We start from the raw sequence: 21075 nt of genomic DNA on the forward strand, positions 1-21075 counted from the left end.
TCATTGACAAGATCCTCCCGTGTAGTTCTGGGCTGATTCCTCACCGTTCTCATGATCATAGCAACTCCACGAGGTGATATCTTGCATGGAGCCCCAGGTCGAGGGAGATTGACAGTTATTTTGTGTTTCTTCCATTTGCGAATAATCGCACCAACTGTTGTCACCTTCTCACCTGACATCCTTGGAGAGCTCTTTGGTCTTGGCCATGGTGGAGAGTTTCTGATTGCTTCTGTGGACAGGTGTCTTTTATACAGGTAACAAGCCGAGATTAGGAGCACTCCCTTTAAGAGTGTGCTCCTAATCTCAGCTCGTTACCTGTATAAAAGACACCTGGGAGCCAGAAATCTTTCTGATTGAGAGGGGGTCAAATACTTATTTCCCTCATTAAAATGCAAATCAATTTATAACATTTTTTACATGCGTTTTTCTGGATGTTTTTGTTGTTATTCTGCCTCTCACTGTTCAAATAAACCTACCATTAAAATTATAGACTGATCATTTCTTTGTCAGTGGGAAAATGTACAAAATCAGCAGGGGATCAAAAACTTTTTTCCCTCACTGTAGCTTTTTATTAAAGTGATCATCATGAGATCATAGTAATAGATCGACTGTACAAAAGGGTTCAAAGAAAGTATCTGCATTTATTTAAGGTAAAGATGACTCAAATAAGAACTACTTGCTTGATAGATCGCCAATTATTGGCAGATGCTGGAGTTCTACCTCAGAAACTGCCATAGTCTGCTTACTGTAGGTACTAAAGGCACATAGTCAGTGCTACCACCATCAGTGCATCTTTTGTTACATCAACAACCAGTATCAGTCCGCAGGAACCACATCACAAAACATCTAAACACTTTAAATAACTGTCTCATGTAGCCAATATAGTTGGTTTCTTCACTGTATCGTTTTTGTGATGGTGAACAGTGCAATGTCTCAGAAGTTAAGAGCTGTGTGGGAGTGAATGCCCTCTCCATCTGCGCCCCCACGCTCAGAGGAGGTCCCCTGGTGGAGAAGGCGCGTAAGGAGGTGCAGCAGGCGCTTCTGGACGGCCTGGGCACGCTCCTCGTCCTCTCCCCAGGGCGTCTCGGCGCACTCCTGCACCGCCCGCTGGAGGTCCACCTGGAGGGGGAGGCCCGCCTTGGCACCCAGCAGCGTGGGAGAGAACCAGGGCCTGAAGATCTTCTCACAGATCACCTGTCCAGAGCAGAAGAGAGGGGGAGAGAAGAGGGGATGACAGTCCAGAGAGGAGCGAAGAAAGGAGGAGAGAAGAGGGGGTGACAGTCAGAGACCCAAGAGGAAAGGAGGAAGAGGGGTAACAGAGAGGAGAGAGAAGAGTAGGGGACAGTCAGAAACACAAGGAAAGTGGGGGAGGGGGGATGACAGAGGTGGACAGTCAGAGAGGAGAAGAAAGAGGGGTGGACAAGAGAAAAGGGGAGGGGGGTTGGTCATTGTGAGAGTGACCTACTGTTCCTTAGTTCTTATTTCATTATCACCGGGGCCATCATCAGTCATATTCTTATTACACGCCCGTTTGAAGGGGACGAGAGCCCCCGAGACACAAATCGTCTCCTTGACCCCCGCAATCGTTTAAAGACAAAGCCACCATTGTCTCCCGGATGGCAGGCAGTACAATGGAGAGGTAGGGGTCAGCGAGGGTCGCGATAAGTGATCAGGAGCGGAGGAAAGGTATCATTCGCAGCAGCCACCTGTGGCCTCGAGGTGGACCTGGTGTCATCACGTATGCGACATTGTCTGGGAGCTCTCCGCTTCTCCACAGCATTCGGCAATATGAGTGACGACAGTATTTCAACTTATCAATTAGATGCGTATTATGTCAAAGACTAGGTATTGACTAGGGTGACAACATGTCCCGGATTGTGCGGGACCTTGCCTTTTGTCCAGCGTCCCGCAACCAAACAATCATGTCCTGCATTTTATCAACAAATTCAAACACCACTAATTTACAAAAAAGGTTAATTTGTCCAGTATTTCTGTCAGACATTCCAACCTGTCTCTTTTGCAGTCATGTTGCGCTTTTGTACTGCATTGCCTTTTAGGCCGGGTTTCAAACCGGGTTTCAAACCGATCGCAAACGCGGAAACATAGCATTTAAAATGTGTTTCGCTGACAAAACGCGATGGTATTGAATCCCGGCCGTAAAGGTGATTTCTGCTTAAGCTGACATCTGCTGTGTTTACAGCGAAAGTGATTTCTGCTGTGTTTACAGCGAAAGTGGGAAATGGTCTCTTGAGGTCTTATCTATCCTGGGGTTGCTTCTTGTATTATAATCATGCTCTGAAATTCAATAGTGTTATCATAAGCAATTAACAGTCCTTGCAGCACTCAACTACACATTCATAATTAAAAGTAATTAAAAGTTGAGTACTCTAGTATAGCTCTTGAGAGGAGCAACCAACCCAATAATTGAATAACTTACTTAATGGTGAGATGTAGAGTGAGTTGAAAATAATATGGAATACCGTTCATATTTCGATGCAATCACACTTACCTGCAGGTTGCTATTTCTCCGCTTTGAGCTGCACTTGTTCGTCTTCATGTTGCATTTGGAGATGCAATCAAAGAAGTTGCAGTCGTCATCATTAGTGCAGTTCTGCTTGAGGATGTCTCGCATTTTGGGCTCGAAGAAAGCCATGTCCACATCTATAGCCACCACCTGCACAACAGCACAGAGAGAGGGCGTAAGTGCCGGAGTCTGATCGAGTTGCATTGCTGCCAACTTCGGAGCTCACATTGACCCCACAGGCAAGGGTTTAATACCCGTATCAATCAATCACATTTATTTTATATAGCCTCATTTATTTTCAGTATCTTCATTTACGTTCACTACTTTCAGTCTTACTTTCCCCCTTTCATCTATCTCCCTATACCTTCACCACTTGTTCTTCTACATTTTTTAAGAGAAAGGAATAAATCAAGAATAACCACATTGCAACTATTGCTCTGGGAGATATTTTGAATCTCATTGACATGGAATTATACAGTAAAAAAACAAACATGCGTCTGTTTAAGGGAGTTGGGATGCTGTTTCATCTGCATGGCTTGATATCGTCGTCCTCTTTGCTTAAGTGATGGCCCATGAGGAATGACTCCACCACAGCACTTCATGTCAGCTACAGCTGATTTGTAGCAAACATGTCAGAACACCCAAAAAATGTAAACCTCTCAATGTCGAACTCTGAAAGGTAGATAGTCTAATGGCTCTATTCAATCCGTATCGCGGAAGTTGAGCTTTATAGCGTGATTGATAATTAAAGGCAATGTTTCCGTGGTCGAGGAGACTGCATTCACGGTATGTCGGCTCAATCGGAAATTACCTTTACATTTCTAGCACGCAATCTGTAACACTTCAGCGATACAGACTGAATAGAGCCCTTAGTGATCAGTGAAAATAAGAGATGGTATTCTCGACATTGCTCTTCACTCATCCATCATGTCCAGCCAAATCAGCATAGCGTTTTAAGGAGCTGTAGATCTGACAGACATGATAATAATTGGTATACTCTCTATGTATCACTCACTACTAATAATGCAACGACGCAAGCCAACCAAATATATACTCCCAATATACTTTTAATATACAATATAGCCCCTATACTGTATACCCCACCAACATTTAATATACACAATACACCCTCTCTACCCTCTCTATATACCCCCCAGTATATAACATAGATAGAGATTTCCCTTCCTCTGTTTATTATCACATGAGAAAACTAAAGCAGGGATCAGCTGCACGGTAAAAAACAAAGTATCACCTGGAGCTATATACATGTACTTTTGAAACAAAAAGAAAGGTGGGATTGAAAGGATACTTTTTTTTATTGACGCAGCAGCAGAAATGTAGACAATAACAAGCCTCCTTTGGACTCCTCTCCTTTCTCCTGGTCTTTGTCCACACTATCAAATGAGCTCACGGTTTATGTAAACCATGATAGGGATGATAATGTTATATTTAATTTCAAACAGTGTCATCTTTTTACTTTCTATGCTTTCAAAAAAGTGTAAACTTACCCGCAATTACACAGAGAAAAAAACATGACCCCAATTGTTTTTTCGTCAGAACATTCACAAGCCAAATACAAGCTTCCATCTTTCTTTTTTCTTGCATGTTTCTCTTTTACTTCAAAGGGTAATTAGGATATTGGCATGCTAACTGTTACGCACATTGCACACTAAATGGTGTCCCTATAACAATGGTTATCTCATCAAGGGCCTCATCAAACTAATGTTTTCCAGTTTCGGATGCCGCCGCCAACATGAGCAATTGGCGTACTCTAAAGATAATATATATGTTTTTCATTGATTGCTCAAACAGCTTATTCTTTATGGCCCTGGCAAGTTTCTCTCATTTTTATGGAAATCAAATGAAAATGGTGCCAACAGAGAGGACTGTTAATAAATCGTAATGCCCTCTATTGTAACACTATGCTTTTGTGTTAATGATGTTACCTTTTTTCCCCCCTTGTCTCATCTAGGGTACTCAGAAAGTTCATTTTGGATTTCTATCTATGCTTTGAATCACCCATCAGCAGAAATACAACACGTTTTATACCGATTATTGGCACACTGATGGCACAATTGGGGTACAAAAATGCAACGTGAGGTGTATATGCACCTTGCTCTCAGTCCTTGATAGGTCAGAGTCAGCCAAAGATACATAGGTTTCAAACAGAGAAACTCAGGTGAAACTCAGACAAACTTATTTTGTTGAATGCATAGGGGGTATCCCCACAAAGCATATTTAAATAAATCTCTAATCCTATTCCTCTGTGTGTTGCCTGGATCATGGGCTTCCTCCATCTTAAAAAGCAAAGTAATATAATTGTGATAAATGGCACAACCGGCTGTTTTTGTCCTTGTGGGAAACAATTAAACAACTTAGCGCCTCGTCATTCTTCATATGGCGCGTTGTTCTCATCAAACGGTTTGCACTCTGCGAATCAATGTGCTGCAGTATTGCATGGATAAATAAATGTCTTACTGTGAAAAAAGGGAGCTAAATCTGACCTTTTCTTGTTTACACAGAAAGAATCTGAACTCCCCCACTAAAGAGAAACAAATCTCAGATCTGTGAGGGGTAACCAGCAGCCGCTCTGGGACAGTTTTAATGACAGGTTTCCCTCCAAACAAGCCTTCCATGCTGTATTAGCGTTCCTGTGTGAAAGAGTCAGCAACTTATTGCTTTGAAGCATATGCGTGTGTGTCTATAGGTGTACTCTGTGTGTGAGTGTGTTCATATGTGTGTGTGTGCAAACGTGGTCAGCTCACCGTAAGGTCCTTCCGGATGGCAAAGTTCTCTGGTTTGATGTCGCACAGGTGGAGGCGGTGCGAGAAGTCATTGTCAAAGCGCCACGCCATGTCCAGGAAGCTGAGGGCGATGCGGTGCACCATGTCCCTCGCCGTCCATGGGCCCGCCGATACCTCCTCCAGAGAGAATATGTTCTGGTCCCAGGCGTGGCCCGCTGACAAGTACTCGACTGCGTAGAAGTGTCCGCAGGAACCCAGCACCTTGGCCACGTGGCGGCTGAGGTCCTGCAGCACCCTCAGGAAGATGTACTCCTCCTGCTGGAGCAGGGACCACAGCGATGCCAGCTCTGCCCGCGAGTAGGGCCGCCCGCGCTCCCTCAGCCTCTGGCCCCACAGAGGTGGCAGCGAGGCGTTGCCACCCATGTCCAGCCCCAGGGAGTTCCTGATCTCCAGGGTGGCGTAGAAGACCACGTCCAGGGGAGCGAGCTCCTCGGCCGGGTCCTGGTACTCCAGGAGGCCCAGGCTTTCGTAGGAGGAGAAGTTCTCCAGCTTGGACTTGAGCACTACGTGCGTGCCACGCCACCGAGCCTCGATCACCTTCTTGCCATTCTCGTAGTAGAGGCAGCGCTTGTACTCCACCTGGCCGCTCAGGCACAGGTCCTCGCACAGGTCACCAGTCAGGGCGCCCTCGCGGTACTCCTCACACTGGGACAGACAGACAGACACACACAGACAAAATCTAATTATTTTTGGTGTACATAGTAAGGTTGTCATGGCAGAGTCACAAAACATTTTTTATTTTTTTTTGCCAATCTTTTTTTTCTAAAATGATGAGGCACCAACAATTTTGCACGAAACAATGGTTATTTGTGAACAGCAGATTTGAAAAATGTGATTTGCAGTCCACGTCTCATCCTAATAAGGGAATGTCACTGTGTGGTTGTGCTACTGAAATTAAAATGGACAATCCTGTACAAGGCAGTACATTTTCTGAATTTTTTTCTCTCCAGTTGATGTTGAATTAAATTACATTACACTACACTACAGCTTCGCCCACTATCTAACCTGTTCTCAATGTCTCAGATTCGCGAGCGAATGTGATTGTTGTACGTCTCGGTGCATAGACGTACATCCAGAGGTTGGAAATTATTAGTGTTCCTGGGGGATTACATCAAAAATCCCTCTCTGCCTACATTCCAAAGTAAACAGCTGTCATATTGAGTCTCTCAAGATTTCAGCGAGATGCCTAATAGCCTTGACTGGGTGGCATAGCATTAACACGTTAGCCATAGGTGTGTTTCTCTTATCACCATCCCTCACAAATGTCTATTGGTCCGTCCCCACCCTTTCCTCTCTGTGGCCTCTCTTACATGTTGCCTACAAGCCTAGGTAATACTTTACATGCACACAATGTAGTGACACATTGAAGTTAATTAATTGGTGAAATAACGTGGTTACATGTCATTCAACAGTAACTACACTGTAGCTCAATTGGTAGAGCATGGTGCTTGTAACGGCAGGGTAGTGGGTTCGATTCCCGGGACCACCCATACGTAAAAATGTATGCACACATGACTGTAAGTCGCTTTGGATAAAAGCGTCTGCTAAATGGCATATTATTATTATTATAATAATTGAAAACTGTGGTTGTGGACTATTTATTTTCATTACAATTTAGTGATTGTTTTATGTTCATTGCAGATGTGTTCCCAACGCATTAACTTAACAACAACTTCTAGTTAAGTGTTGTCCAAGTAGCATAATCATATGTGTATTTCACAAAATAAATGAAAAAGAGTAACAGTATTCTCCTCCTTCTCTGCTTGGCGTGTGCCTGATATTTAATACACAATTTACATTTGTTGAGTCTCATACTATGATTGTTTTGGTGCTCCAACTTTGTATCCTGCGCTCCAGCTTTGCTATCTGTTAGGCTGGGTGACAACACAAATGAAAGTGGCCTGTCTTGAGCTGTATCACATAGTATGACGGTCATTGCAGCCAGCTGAAAGGCCTAAGTGTCCTCCCCTTATCTCCAGAGGGCTGAACTCAGAGACCCCTGCAATTATTTTGAGGCCCCTAATGTGCCCCTGATATCTCTCGGCCTCGTGTAGGCTAACCGGTGCTGTGGCCAAACAGAAGCTAAAAACAGCTGCAGTCTGAAATTATGCAAGTCCCAGGAAATCCCGGGAATTAAAATGGATGTGTGGAATGAGGCTGCCAAGTTCTACACATCCATTTTAATTCCCTGGATGTCCTGGGACTTGCATAATTTCAGACTGCAGCTGTTTTTAGCTTCTGTTTGTATGTAAACTTTCCCACCGTGGTGTTTGGACTGTGGGCAAGTCTGTCATGATGTATTGCTTGCATTTGTATATGCGTTGGAGTTTACAATGTACAGTACATATAATTGCTTTGTTGAGAAACAATGTACATAAAGACTCCTGTCTGTAATGTGTTAGATTCTGAAGAATTAGTAAATTCCTAATGAACATGGCTTCAGCTATAGTTTACATGTCATACTGTCAGATGTGGATATGTACGGACAAGCCAAAATACAGTACAAGAGCTAAAGTCAATAAATAGCCCTGCTGACGCCCATAGCATGTTTGTTTGGTGTTTCAAACTCTAGCTAATGACATGAATAAGTGGGCTCAGGGAAACAATACACTCCAGACTTTGAATTAGTCCAAGTTATTAATGAACCTTCGGTTAACCAGCCAAGTCACAGCATCATGATTAAAGGGTCGAAACAATGAAAAAATCAGCAGGGGTTTGCTTTCTGTACTTTTCCTTCTTTTACATTTTATGTCTCGAAATCCCCAAAAAGGCAATGAACAAAGCAAACATCTATTGGCCATCAATCAGAATCAGGGAAATCTCTATTGGCTGGGCAAAGCCCAAACTCCATCTCTGGGGCACATTCCATATACTAATGTCAAAATACATTGACCTTAAAAGGCCCAACAAAAGCTAATCACATACATTGTTTATTTAGCCCAATGGCAAGGTTTACTAAAGTGTCTGCGCCACAGCAAAGATTGGTCCACTTTTCTATGATAAAATATTTGCCTTTAATTGCACCATTTATGTTTTATTGCTATTATATGACTGGGATTCAATCAAACAGACAAAGCCAAAGTTTACAAACTGCTGCCTGTTTACACACACTTCTTATTCTGAAAACCGAAGCTATGAAGAGAGTCTACCTGGAAGTGGTAGTATAGGTTTTTACAGTACTCACCATTCTGTAATCTTATTAGCTAATGGGTAAGGGAGATAAATAACGCAATTTCCCTTAGCATTTATGTAATAACAAACAAATTACATTAGTTCAGCGCATGTGTCATAAATTTGGTTAGTTTCCTGTTATTAAAAGCTTTAAAAACGTAATTATTTTGTACAATTATTGTAAATTGCTGAACTGTAGTGGCTTCAGTTCACAGGACAGTTCATAAGTTTCACACAAGTAAAGTGCAGTGGACCAGTGTGCTGGGGTCCGTCGAGCGGAGCACAGTCCGGCCCAAGCACTGGTCAGAGTCGGCATGTCTGGAATGTCCTACAACAGTGGCCTTAACGCTACTTAGATTTCTCTCACTGGAAAAATGAGCCTGAAAACAAAGATATGCTGAAATACGTCCAGAGAAGACCTTTTGTTCCCCATTAGTCGACAGACAATCGTATAAATATATACATTGTAGCCTAGATTATATACATTTGGCTCGAATTGCTAAGCGGGAACAATGTGAGAATTATTTGGGCTCACTCAAGGCCAATGTAAGCCAGTACTGTAGCCATAATTGCTCTTACTGTGTGGAGTGTGAATGTGGGGTGGACATCATTGTGTTTATTCATTTTAAACGGAGAAGAACAATAAATACATTCATTTTGAGGGCACTGAGAGGGTGCCTGTTTTACGGGAAGTCCAGTTCACTGGAAGTACTTGTATCCCATAATTATGTATGCATGCACTATACACAACCTCATTGCTGCTTATTTGGAAACTAAACCCCTTTATTCAGTAGCTTAGTGTTGCATGATCTGATCGTTTAGCTGTGGGATTCAAGCCCTCGTCATATTGTTTCTAATCTCAAAAGGCTGGTTTACTAGCACATAATACAAAACACAATAGTTACCACAGACATTATATTAATATTATATTCAATTTGACCTGTTCCATCTCCATAGGTGGTTACATACATGTGAAGCCATTTATGCCTTCAGAAAGTATTAATACCCCTTGATTTATTCCACATTCTGTTGTGTTACAGACTGAATTGAAAATGGATTAAATAGATTTTTTCTCTCACCCATCTACACACAATACCCCATAATGACAGTGATAACATGTTTTTAGCTATTTTTGCAAATATATTGAAAATGAAATGCAGAAATATCTAATTTACATAAGTATTCACACGCCTGAGTCAATACTTTGTAGAAGCATCTTTGGCAGCGATTAGCTGTGAGTCTTTCTGGGTAAGTCTCTTAGAGCTTTCCACACCTGGATTGTGCAACATTTGTCCATTATTCTTTAAAAAATACTTTAAGTTCTGTCAAATTGGTTGTTGATCATTGCTAGACAACCATTTTCAGGTCTTGCCAAAGTTTTAGAAGTAGATTTAAGTCAAAACTGTAACTCAGCCACTCAGGAACATTGACTATCTTCTTGATAAGCAACTCCAGTGTATATTTGGTCTTGTGTTTTAGGTTGTCTTGCTGAGAGGTGAACTCAACTCCCAGTGTCTGATGGAAAGCAGACTGAACCAGATTTTCCTCTAGGATTTTGCCTGTGCTTAGCTCCATTCCGTTTATTTTTTATCCTGAAAAACTCCCCAGTCCTTAACGATTACAAGAATACCCATAACATGATGCAGCCACCACTATGCTTGAAAATATGGAGAGTGATACTCAGTAATGTGTTGTATTGGATTTGCCCCAAACATAACACTTTGTATTCAGGACAAAGAGTTAATTGCTTTAATACATTTTTTTGCAGTATTACTTTAGTGCCTTGTTGCAAACAGGATGCATGTTTTGGAATATTTTTTATCTGTACATGCTTTTTTCTTTTCACTCTGTCAATTAGGTTAGTATTGTGGAGTAACTACAATGTTGTTGATCCATCTTCAGTTTTCTTCTATCATAGCCATTAAACTCTCTGTAACTGTTTTAAAGTCACCATTTTCCTTCCTCTCCGGCAAATGAGTTAGGAAGGACGCCTTTATCTTTGTAGTGACTGGGTGTATTGATACACCATCCAAAGTGTAATTATTAACTTCACCATGCTCAAAGGGATGTTCAATGCCTGCTTTTTTTTACCCATCTACCAATAAGTACCCTTCTTTGCGAGGCATTGGAAAACCTCCCTGGTCTTTGTGATTGAATCTGTGTTTGAAATTCACTGCTCGACTAAGGGACCTTACAGATAATTGTATGTGTGGGGTACAGAGATGAGGTAGTCATAAAACTGTTATTGCACACAGAGTGAGTCCATGCAACTTATTACGTGACTTGTTAAGCACATTTTTACTCCTGAACTTATTTAGGCTTGCCATAACAAAGAGGTTGAATACTTATTGATTTAAGACATTTCAGGTTTACATTTGTAATTAGTAAAATGTTCTAAAAACATAATTCCACTTTTACATTATGGGGTATTGTGTGTAGGCCAGTAACAGAAAATCGCAATTTAATCCATTTTAAATTCAGGCTGTAACACAACAACATTTGGAATTATCACACTATTATTAACCAATCATATTATTCACAATGGCATGTGGCATAAAAGGAACACAGTAGCCTACTGTAATTATCCTATGAAACACAACCATCATTAGAATTCACATTGACGTGGCCTTGGCACCACTCCCTATCTCTAGGCATTGCCATCTGTGCCTGGCTAAATGCATAAATAAAGAATAAAATAGCCAAGCTGTAGTGTAAGACCTGGAGTAGAAAGCTATTACGGTGTGCCGTAAAAATCTTAAGGGGTTTGTTCAACTGGCAAAGGCTGCCAAAATACCTCCGAAATGTGCCACCAGTGTGTACAACAGATGGCTCCACTGTTTAAAAAGAGGACTTACAACATAGCCTTTTGAATGGGATCCTTTTAGATTTAGTTTGTTAATTTAGCATACAGATAGATGTAGGATCTTAATTTGAGCCAGTTTGCTAGAGCAGGAAAATAATCATGTAGCAACAGGAAATGTGAATTATTAGGTGGATTATAATGAATGGACATTTTTGTAGGGGTTGATACATTTTTCTTAAGGGAAAATCAAGTCTGACATTTCTTAGTTGAAATTACAAACCTCAGAAGCCTTTTTAAACCTCAAATACACTCCAAGTTCAAAATGTCCTGCATTGCAGGAAAGTTCTCCTGCAACAGGGTGATCAAATTAAGATACTACATCAGAACCTGAAAACTTTAATATTTCTAGTACTATCTATTACATAGCACAATTAGGGGTGGGGTGTTGTTGTGGGTCTTTATGTGGTTATGTGGTTAGATAAGGAAGTAAACAGGCATACCAAAGTGTTTTTTTAGGTTATATTGAAATTGTCTAAATTTGTTTTGTTGTTTTGTTTCCCTTCGTTTGCTTTTGTCTGTTATCATTATGGATGAGAAAAGAGATTTCATGGATACTGCAACTTGACAAACAAATATGACTTTACCTGAGGAAATCCTCTGAGGATGTTACCTTTCTTTGATTATTCCGACTGAATGCTTCACAGATAGACAATAGTCCTGAACACATCCAGACACTTTCATGTCTGCTCCGGGCTTGGAAACATAGCTACGTGATGCTTAACTAAACCACAAAGTCCCTATTGCCAGCTGAGAAGTTATGAAATGAGTGTCTATGCCCCCTTACCATCGTGAGAAGTTGTTCCAAGCTGTAGATATGCTTAATTGCATATCAAGAAACCGTAGCAAACCGTAGCAACATTGGGTCAATGTTAGTCCCTGGGTATATCATCAGGATATGGGGCATTTCCATCAAGGTCCGCTCTCAAAGTTACCTGCTTCCTTCACTGTGTGTGGCTTTAGTAATAGGTTCACAAGGTATCAGTGTGATAGTTTAAATATTGTAGCTTAGTTCAAAATACCCTTAACTGTTACATAATATACAATTTAGCTTCAAGCCTCAGTGGTCGCCTCAAGCAACATAATATATATAGCCTCATATGCAATGAAATGTAGATTGAAAGCTAAATAATCTATAGGCCATGATGAAACGTCCCTTAAAAATGTGAACATCTGCACACGCCTAGCCTTAACATGTTTTTATCTGTACATTTTACCAGAATAAAAACGTAAATACTCTGAGTACTGTATGTGAGTACATAATATGAACAATATGATTGTGTTGCAAATAATGCAGCACAAATGCAAACAAATAATGATGAACGTAATCAGCCAGAACAGGAACTTTGTCTGAACAGTTATATACACGCAGACAGCAAATGCCGAGTTGGGGTGTTTTTAGTTGCGTCCTGTCCTACCTCGGCCGACAATGCTGACCAGTAAATCTTTGGTCAGTTTGACCCTAAAGAGTGGATACCTTTTGAGGTTGGCCAACATAAGGGCCTGCAACAAAGCCAAAACCAGATACGACTGACTGTTGGCCTGTTTTGTGCTCATTTCTTGTCTCGCCACATGATATATTAGACTGGCTGCAAATTTCAACGCATGTTTGGTGTTATTTATGAGGTTGGCAGAGAAAATGTTGACGGGAGACAATTTTTTGCCTGCATTTAATCATAATACGAAATCTAGCTATCATTACCTTGTGTATTTTGTTTGTGCAGGCTTCCCTACCAAAATTATTTGTGCAATGTTCATTGGGATTTAATGATGTAGCAATGCAATAAGCAATTGGTACTTAAGTGTTTGCCCTTACCACAGGTTTTGTCTTTTTTTGTCATTAAAGTAATGGCTGGATAATCAGCAGTAGCTGATTGTGTCAGATACCCTTCCTCTGAGTCCTTCTTTCCAACTCTACTAGATTCTAGTTCATTTAGAGGACAGAACTTTCTGTGGAATCAAAAGTTAGCCTACTACTTTTGTTGTTGAGCTGAGGCCTTCTCCCAGAGGAGACAGAGGGTTGTAACATTTCCTCTGTGAACTGTCACGGCACTCAAAACAATATCAAGAGAGAACACAGAAAACAGCAATGTTTGGGTTCATGTCTTGAAGACTCCCTTTGACGTGTGTCATCCATACAAATAAAAGCCAACGTTTTTATTGCACAGGTCATTTGGCTGTCATTTAAATGTTCATATCATAGGAAGGTCAAAGGCATACATTTGCTCTGAAATATTTATGATAAATGCATACCCTATAATGACAAAGTGAAAACATGTTTTTAGAAATGTTTGCACATTTATTTAAAATGAAACTGAAATATCTCATTTACATAAGTATTCACACCCCTGAGTCAATACATGTTAGAATCACGTTTGGCAGCGATTATAGCTGTGAGTTATTCTGGGTATGTCTCTAAGAGCTTTGCACACCTGGATTGTACAATATTTGCACATTATTCTTCTTTAAATTCTTTAACCTCTGTCAAGATGTTTGTTGATCATTGCTAAACAGCCATTATCAAGTCTTGCCATAGATTTTCAAGCCGATTTAAGTGAAAACTGTAACTAGGCCACTCAGGAACATTCAATGTCATCTTGGTAAGCAACTCCAGTGTATATTTGGCCCTGTGTTTTAGGTTATTGTCCTGCTGAAAGGTGAATTTGTCTCCTAGTGTCTGTTGGAAAGCAGACTGAACCAGGTTTTCCTCTAGGATTTTGCCTGTGCTTAGCTCATTCCGTCTCTTTTTATCCTAAATAACTTCCTAGTCCTTGCAGATGACAAGCATACCCATAACATGATGCAGCCACCACCATGCTTGAAAATATGAAGAGTTGTACTCAGTTATGTGTTGTGTTGGATTTGCCCCAAATACAAGGCTTTGTATTCAGGCAACACAATCTCACACTCAATTTGTGCAAATATGTACAAAAAGTATTTCAGCAGATTTTGTGCATTTTTGTGTGGCTTAATTTGTGTGAAAATACAAACACATTTGTGAGACTTCATTCGTAGGAAAATACACACATTTTTGTGCGACTTCATTCATAGGAAAAACATTTTTTTTGGGGGGGACAAACTTCGTAAACAATCTTTTGAACGTTTTTGGAGCAATGCATTTTGGGCAATGGTGCTCTACATTGCCTTCTTTTGTGTCCCACATTTATTTATATAAAAAACAAACGTGTTAACAACCCAATATTGTTAATCCACCAGGTTGTCACCGAAATACTTATAATAAAATAGTAGCCTTATGTTTTATAAATTTTTTATTAATGCCAATGCTGTTTTCTATGCTTGTTTTCGCTTAATACTTTGGGATACTGGTGCTATGTCGGATTCTATGAGGGTTATGAATTATGTTGGCTTACACTTATGGCACTTCCAACGCCGTTTCATGATGATTATTACGGTCGTGTCAATCATGTTATATACTTAGGCTATTGTAACAAGGCATATTCCAGCATTGTAGGCCTACTGCCGTTAGAGCTCACTTTGCCAACTATGAGCCCTGGTTAGAGTCCCTGTTGCAGCTTTCACTTTCTTCCGCTACACTGGTGGCAGCGTTGGGATCACGTCCAGCTCACGTCTAGTTATGTCTAGTTGTGTGATCTAGTGATGGGAAGCGTTCTGTTTTTCAACATTGTGTTGGGTGTAATTACAATGATATATCTAGTGAACAATGGATAAGCAACAATGGGCTTGACGGATAGAAGTAGTCACTACAGGTGTGATCAAGCCTTACATCAAAATTGCCTGAAGCTGAATGGAAAGTGCTATACCCTGACCAGTTATTCAGAAGAAAATGCTCTGTGACTGTCTAATTTACATAATTACTGTAAACTTACCAGTGTGGACCCAAAACAAACACATTCTACACATTTACAAACTACCTGTATAAAGTGTTATTACAACCATGGTGTTATTTTGTTACTGAAGCTTATATATAAAAACCTGACAATGATCCACATCATATGGTTACACAAATAATGTAAGTGTGTTATGCAGCAAAACACAACTATCCCTTTTTTTAGGATGCAAACCAGTAATATGAATCACTGTTGATCCATCCTGTTCTGATTTAAAGAGATGGATGTAGGATTTTCTACGGCCTACAATCGAGGCCTTTCCCAGTCATGAAGCACGAAGCTAGGCCACTCTTGGCTCTCATTGGTGAAGACTGAACTCAAGTTAGGGGTTCTATGTCAGACTCTCCTATACCACTTTGCCCAACATGTGATACCCCAGAGGTTGTAAAAAAAAAAAAATTAAGGTGATATAACTTGTATCATTATTATAGGGTTGTGAAACCCATAGCCAAATGGCTTCAGACTGAGCATTTCTCACCATTTATTTACGGAGAGCAATTTCCATTTTACAACAGGTAGTGTCCATTTATTTACAGTAGTGTGTTGATTAATTATTGCTTTCTTCAGTGGAAATACAGAATATGTACAAAAATGCCACATATACCAAAAGCTAATTCAACCATAGATCTACAACTATTTAACCATTACTGAAAGAGGCAAACTACAAACATTTAACCAGTTAAAGATAATGAATACATGACAACTAGATACAAATATTTTATTACAACTAATTCATACAAAAGTCAAGAGTTGGCTATAACATGAATACAAACAAAGTGAGTGTGTGTATATGTTTGTAAGTGTTTGTGTGCGTGTGTGTATTATTGTGTGTATTATAATTTCCCATCATAAAAATGTATCCCCATTCCCCAATCAAACACCTTCATCGATACCCCCCCTCCAATCTGGCATCACTCATAAACTTCGACATAGCCTTCTATAAAATGCATTATGAAAGAAATTGTATAATGTACACGAAAAAGTGGAGCCTTGTATTAAATGCGTTATGAAGAAAAGTGTGTACTGTTGCCTACATGAAAAAAGGGCCTTTCTGACTACAAGTGCACCAGTATCCCAAAGTATTAAGCGAAAACAAGCATAGAAAACAGTATTGGCATTAATAAAAAATTATAAAAAACGTAAGGCTACTATTATATTATCATTATTTCAGTGACAACCTGGTTGATTAACAATATTGGGTTGTTAACACGTTTGTTTTTTATAAAAGGCAGTGAAGAACACAATTGCCCATCATGCATTGCTCTAATAACTTTTAAAAGATTGTTCAGAAGTTTGCCCCCAAAAATATATTTTCCTACGAATTATCTCACACAAAAATGTGTGTCTTTTCACACCAATTAAGCCACACAAAAACTCACAAAAATGCACGAAATCTGCTGAAATACTTTTTGTACATATTTGCACGAATTGAGTGTGAGATTGTGTTGATTCAGGACATAAAGTTAATTTCTTTGCCACATTTTTTGCAGTTTTACTTTAGTGCCTTATTGCAAACATGATGCATGTTTTGGAATACTTTTTATATTTCTTCTGTACAGGCTTCCTTCTTTTCACTCTGTCATTTGGGTTAGTATTGTAGAGTAACTACAATGTTGTTGATCCATCCTCAGTTTTCTCCTATCACAGCCATTAAACTGTTTTAAAGTCACCATTGGCCACATGGTGAAATCCCTGAGCGGTTTCCTTCCTCTCCGGCAACTGAGTTAGGAAGGACGCCTGTATCTTTGTAGTGACTGGGTGTATTGATACACCATCCAAAGTGTAATTAATAACTTCACCATGCTCAAAGGGATATTCAATGTCTGCTTTTTCATCTATCAATAGGTCCCCTTCTTTGCGAGGCATTGGAAAACCTCCCTGGTCTTTGTGGTTGAATCTGTGTTTGAAATTCACTACTCGACTGAGGGACCTAATTGTAATTGTATGTGTGGGGCACAAAGATGAGGTAGTCATTAAAAAATCATATTAAACACTATTATTGCACACAGAGTGAGTCCATGCAACTTTTTATGTGACTTGTTAAGCCACATTTTACTCCTGAACTTATTTAGGCTTGCCATAACAAAGGGGTTGAATACTTATTGACTCAAGACATTTCAGCTTTTCATTTTTAATTAATTTGTAAACATTTTGAAAAACATAATTCCACTTTGATATTATGGGGTATTGTGTGTAGGCCAGTGACCCAAAATCTCAATTGAATTTATTTTAAATTCAGGCTGTAACACAACAAATGTGGAAAAAGTAAGGGTGTGAACACTTTCTGAAGGCACTGTATATCTGATTGGGCAGATTGTACACACATAGGCATAGACAATCAAATATTTCTCCTATTGGATTTTTACCAACAGTGTCGATTTACTTATGGGCCAGATTTACTATAGGCACCTGTTTTCTAAAGCCATAAAATAATGTTTCATATTTGCTCGTCACGTTTGTTTGTCACCTTTGTTTAATCTTTTAATTTTACCCTCTATTTTGAATTCCCTTCGGAAAAAATGCTGCAAACTTTGCACCTTGTGCAAAAGCTTCGCAAATACAGCCTTTTGTGTCTTGGGTGAGAAATAACTACTTCAGTCTCCGTCTACTCCGAATAGATTTGCGGCTCACTTCCATAAGTGACACACAATTTCGTCGCACACACAATATTCTGTGTAATCCACTGGTTCAAAAGGGAGATTTACGTGAAAACTTTAGAACCAAGAAGTAATCCCAGCCAGAATTGCGGTGCACGAAATGCATAGTCCGTGAAACGCCTCAAGGGCTACATCAAGATGCTGGGGTTGAAACATTAGTTGGTAAAATTGGTAGAGAGCGTGGCAGCGCAGAGATAATTATGTCTCCTAAGTAAACAGTGGGATTGATTGTGGACTCTGGGCGCCTAGAGCAAGTTTATTAAAATGCATAAATATGGTAGACTACACACAGCAAATCCAGTGTTTTTTTTGTTTGTTTTTATTAACACAGCGCGTTAAATCAACACAAAGTGTTTTGTCTGTGGACCCATATAGACACCAGAACAGTGTTCAATTGTGTACATTTGTAGATTTTTTGGGGGATAAAATGTTCGCTTAGGATATCACTTGATGAAGTCCATAGGACCGAGAAAATGTATGAATGCAACAACCATGTCTCTGTCACTAACACATACAATGATGGGTGGTAAATCTACAATTTACCCGGAAGGCAAGGAACTAGGAAATATTTGAATAAGGCTTTACACTGAGCAGTGTGTTAATTTAACACTGTTCCGGTGTCTATATGGGTCCTCAGGCTTGACACTTTCAGTGTTGATTTAACACTCAGCATTAATTTATTTTTTATAACACCACACTATTTTGCTGTGCAGTAGCCCTGAGGAGGTTTAGAATAAGGGAGATAGGTTTATTGTCTACTACTGCTTAGGAATGCTCTTCAATTGAGTCGTGATTCAGTTGAGTCAATTCAGCTTAATTGCATCGCAATGTGTTACACTCTGTGAGTGTTGGTTGGTGGAATTAAAAATATATTTGTCCAAGACAGATGTCTATTGATTAAATAACTTTACCCTGAGAAAATGTTGTTTCTGAGTCAGTTAGTTTGCATCAGTCAATATTTGAATCTGTCTACTCTACATTATCTTCATCTGTTATATTGTTTTGCTTAGTATGTGGTTTGTGGCATGTTTGTCACACACACACACAAACTTTACACTGTGTGTGTCAGTATACACACTAACCTCAAGTTCAGTGTCAACATCAAAACAGGCTACTCACCACTCTCTGCAGGATCCTCTTGCTCTTGTCATCCGTGCAGTAGTCGGAGAGCATGGTCCGGTGCACAAACACCAGACCATTGAGGAACACCCAGGTGCCGAACCAGAGCAGGGCGAACACCAGCGTGCTCCTGCGGCACACCTTCAACCCCAGCCACCTGAGCAGACAGCCCCCCCGCGATGGCCCCGGCCCCATGGTCCTCCACAACGAACACTTCTGTTGACTGCAACCCCCCCTCCCACCCCTGGTTAAACCGCCGCTCAGGAGCGAGAGCTAGCTAGCCGGCCCCCTCTCATCCCGCTTGTCTCGCATTTCTGGGAGAAGTTGGGGAGCTGCAGGGTACACGTTCCTCTGGTTTACCCTCTCTCTCTCCCGCCTCTCTGCTCCCCATGGCTGGCTGGCTGGCTGTCGCTTGGCTGGACACCCCCCCCTCCCTTCCTCCCCCCCTTGCGACTGCTGCTGGTTCTCAAACTCGCGTGCTCTGCCCCATTCGGTTTCCCCCTCCTGGGTTTCCTTTCCGGCTCCCAGCTCCTTCCTCTGTGTGTGTGTGTGTGTTTTTGTATGCGTGTGTTTTTCCTGAATGAGCGCAGTCAAGTGGCTATGCTGAGTGCATGCACGGCCAGTCAGCTCCTCTGAGCCACTCTTCTATGCTACACTCTTCCTATCAAACTGGAGAGACTCCCATGCAGTTTTCCCTCTCTCCCGTCCTATCTCTACACCTCTATCCCTTATTTCTTTCCCCGTCTCTCTTTCAATCTCTTTCAGTTCCTCTTACCATGCTCACCCCACCTTTCCCCATTTCCTCTGCCTCCCGCCCCCTTCTTGTGGAGGCGCCTCCTTTTGCGTCGTCCGGACAACCCTCTTTTTTTTTTAACATAACCACGGCAGCTGGGACTAAGACATAGTCCCTGCGCAGCTGTCTGCCGAGTGTGCTGCCAATTGTAATTATTCTCTTTGTGCTTCCTCCTGTGCTTTCTCCTGTGCCACACATAACAGGCATAACCGTAGAAACAGCCCTTAAGCTCGTTGATAATTGCTCTAATTGTAAATGTTGATGAAATACGGCAAGTGAAATACATTCGCCATGAACTGATTTCATTTGATTTGATCTGAGGGTTTTATTTTTTACTGTCTACCTTAGAAAATACTAATAGTTCACAGGAAGGATCATGTTTGAGATGCTTAAAAAGGGTTGAACTTTCTAATTTAGGTTCTGCTGTCATAAGGGAATTACATGTTTTCGCACTGGCTCCATTCTCTTCGCGCTCTCTCCCTCTACCTGTTAATTCTCTTTTACTCTCACTTTATCTCAGGGAATCTTTAATGCGATCATCGGAGCAAGAGTAGCAAGCATGCAGGACAGAAGTCTGTCGATGGCTGTAGATTCATCTGTAGCATGGAAACAACTTTTAGTCCTGTGGCTTAAGAACCAAATATACCAGAGATCGTTCCACTTTGTGATACAAGTGTCAAACTTGGTACACTAATACTCTATAGATACACTAAATATAAAAAAGTATATGGACACCCCTTCAAATTAGTGGATTCGGCTATTTCAGCCACACCCGTTGCTGATAGGTGTATAAAATCGAGCACACCACCATGCAATCTCCATAGACAAACATTGGCAGTAGAATGGCCTTTCTGAAGAGCTCAGTGACTTTCAACGCGGCACCGTCATAGGATGCCACCTTTCCAAAAAGTCAATTTGTCAAATTTCTGCCCTGCTAGAGCTGCCCCGGTCAACTGTAAGTGCTGTTATTGTGAAGTGGAAATGTCTAGGAGCAACAACGGGTTATCCGTGAACTCGGCGCGTAAAAATCGTCTGTCCTCAGTTGCAACACTCACTACTGAGTTCCAAACTGGAAGCAACTTCAGCAAAGGAACTGTCAACTGTAAAGTTAGGTGGAGAAGGAATAATGATCTGGGGCTGTTTCTCATGGTTCGGGCTAGGCCCCTTAGTTCCAGTGACGGGAAATCTTAACGCTACAGCATACAATGACATTCTAGATTATTCTGTGCTTCTAACTTTGTGGCAACAGTTTGGGGAAGGCTCTTTCCTGTTTCAGCA

At 40.8% G+C, this 21075-nt stretch overlaps 1 protein-coding gene across 1 annotated transcript; it reads right to left on the reverse strand.

Annotated features, from left to right (window-relative positions):
* Positions 1-544: 544 nt before the first annotated feature.
* On the reverse strand, positions 545-19757 carry LOC311101013 (divergent protein kinase domain 1C-like). Its single transcript, XM_084142020.1, has 4 exons — positions 19005-19757; positions 5290-5973; positions 2510-2674; positions 545-1194 (listed from the first exon to the last, which is right to left on the reverse strand). Exons 1-4 carry the CDS (start codon positions 19197-19199, stop codon positions 934-936), a joined length of 1305 nt encoding a protein of 434 aa, XP_083998146.1. The 5' UTR covers positions 19200-19757; the 3' UTR covers positions 545-933.
* Positions 19758-21075: the final 1318 nt, after the last annotated feature.

The sequence above is a fragment of the Coregonus lavaretus genome (genome assembly GCF_964263955.1).
Source record: "Coregonus lavaretus genome assembly, chromosome: 2".
In the NCBI taxonomy this organism is placed as follows: Eukaryota; Metazoa; Chordata; class Actinopteri; order Salmoniformes; family Salmonidae; genus Coregonus; species Coregonus lavaretus.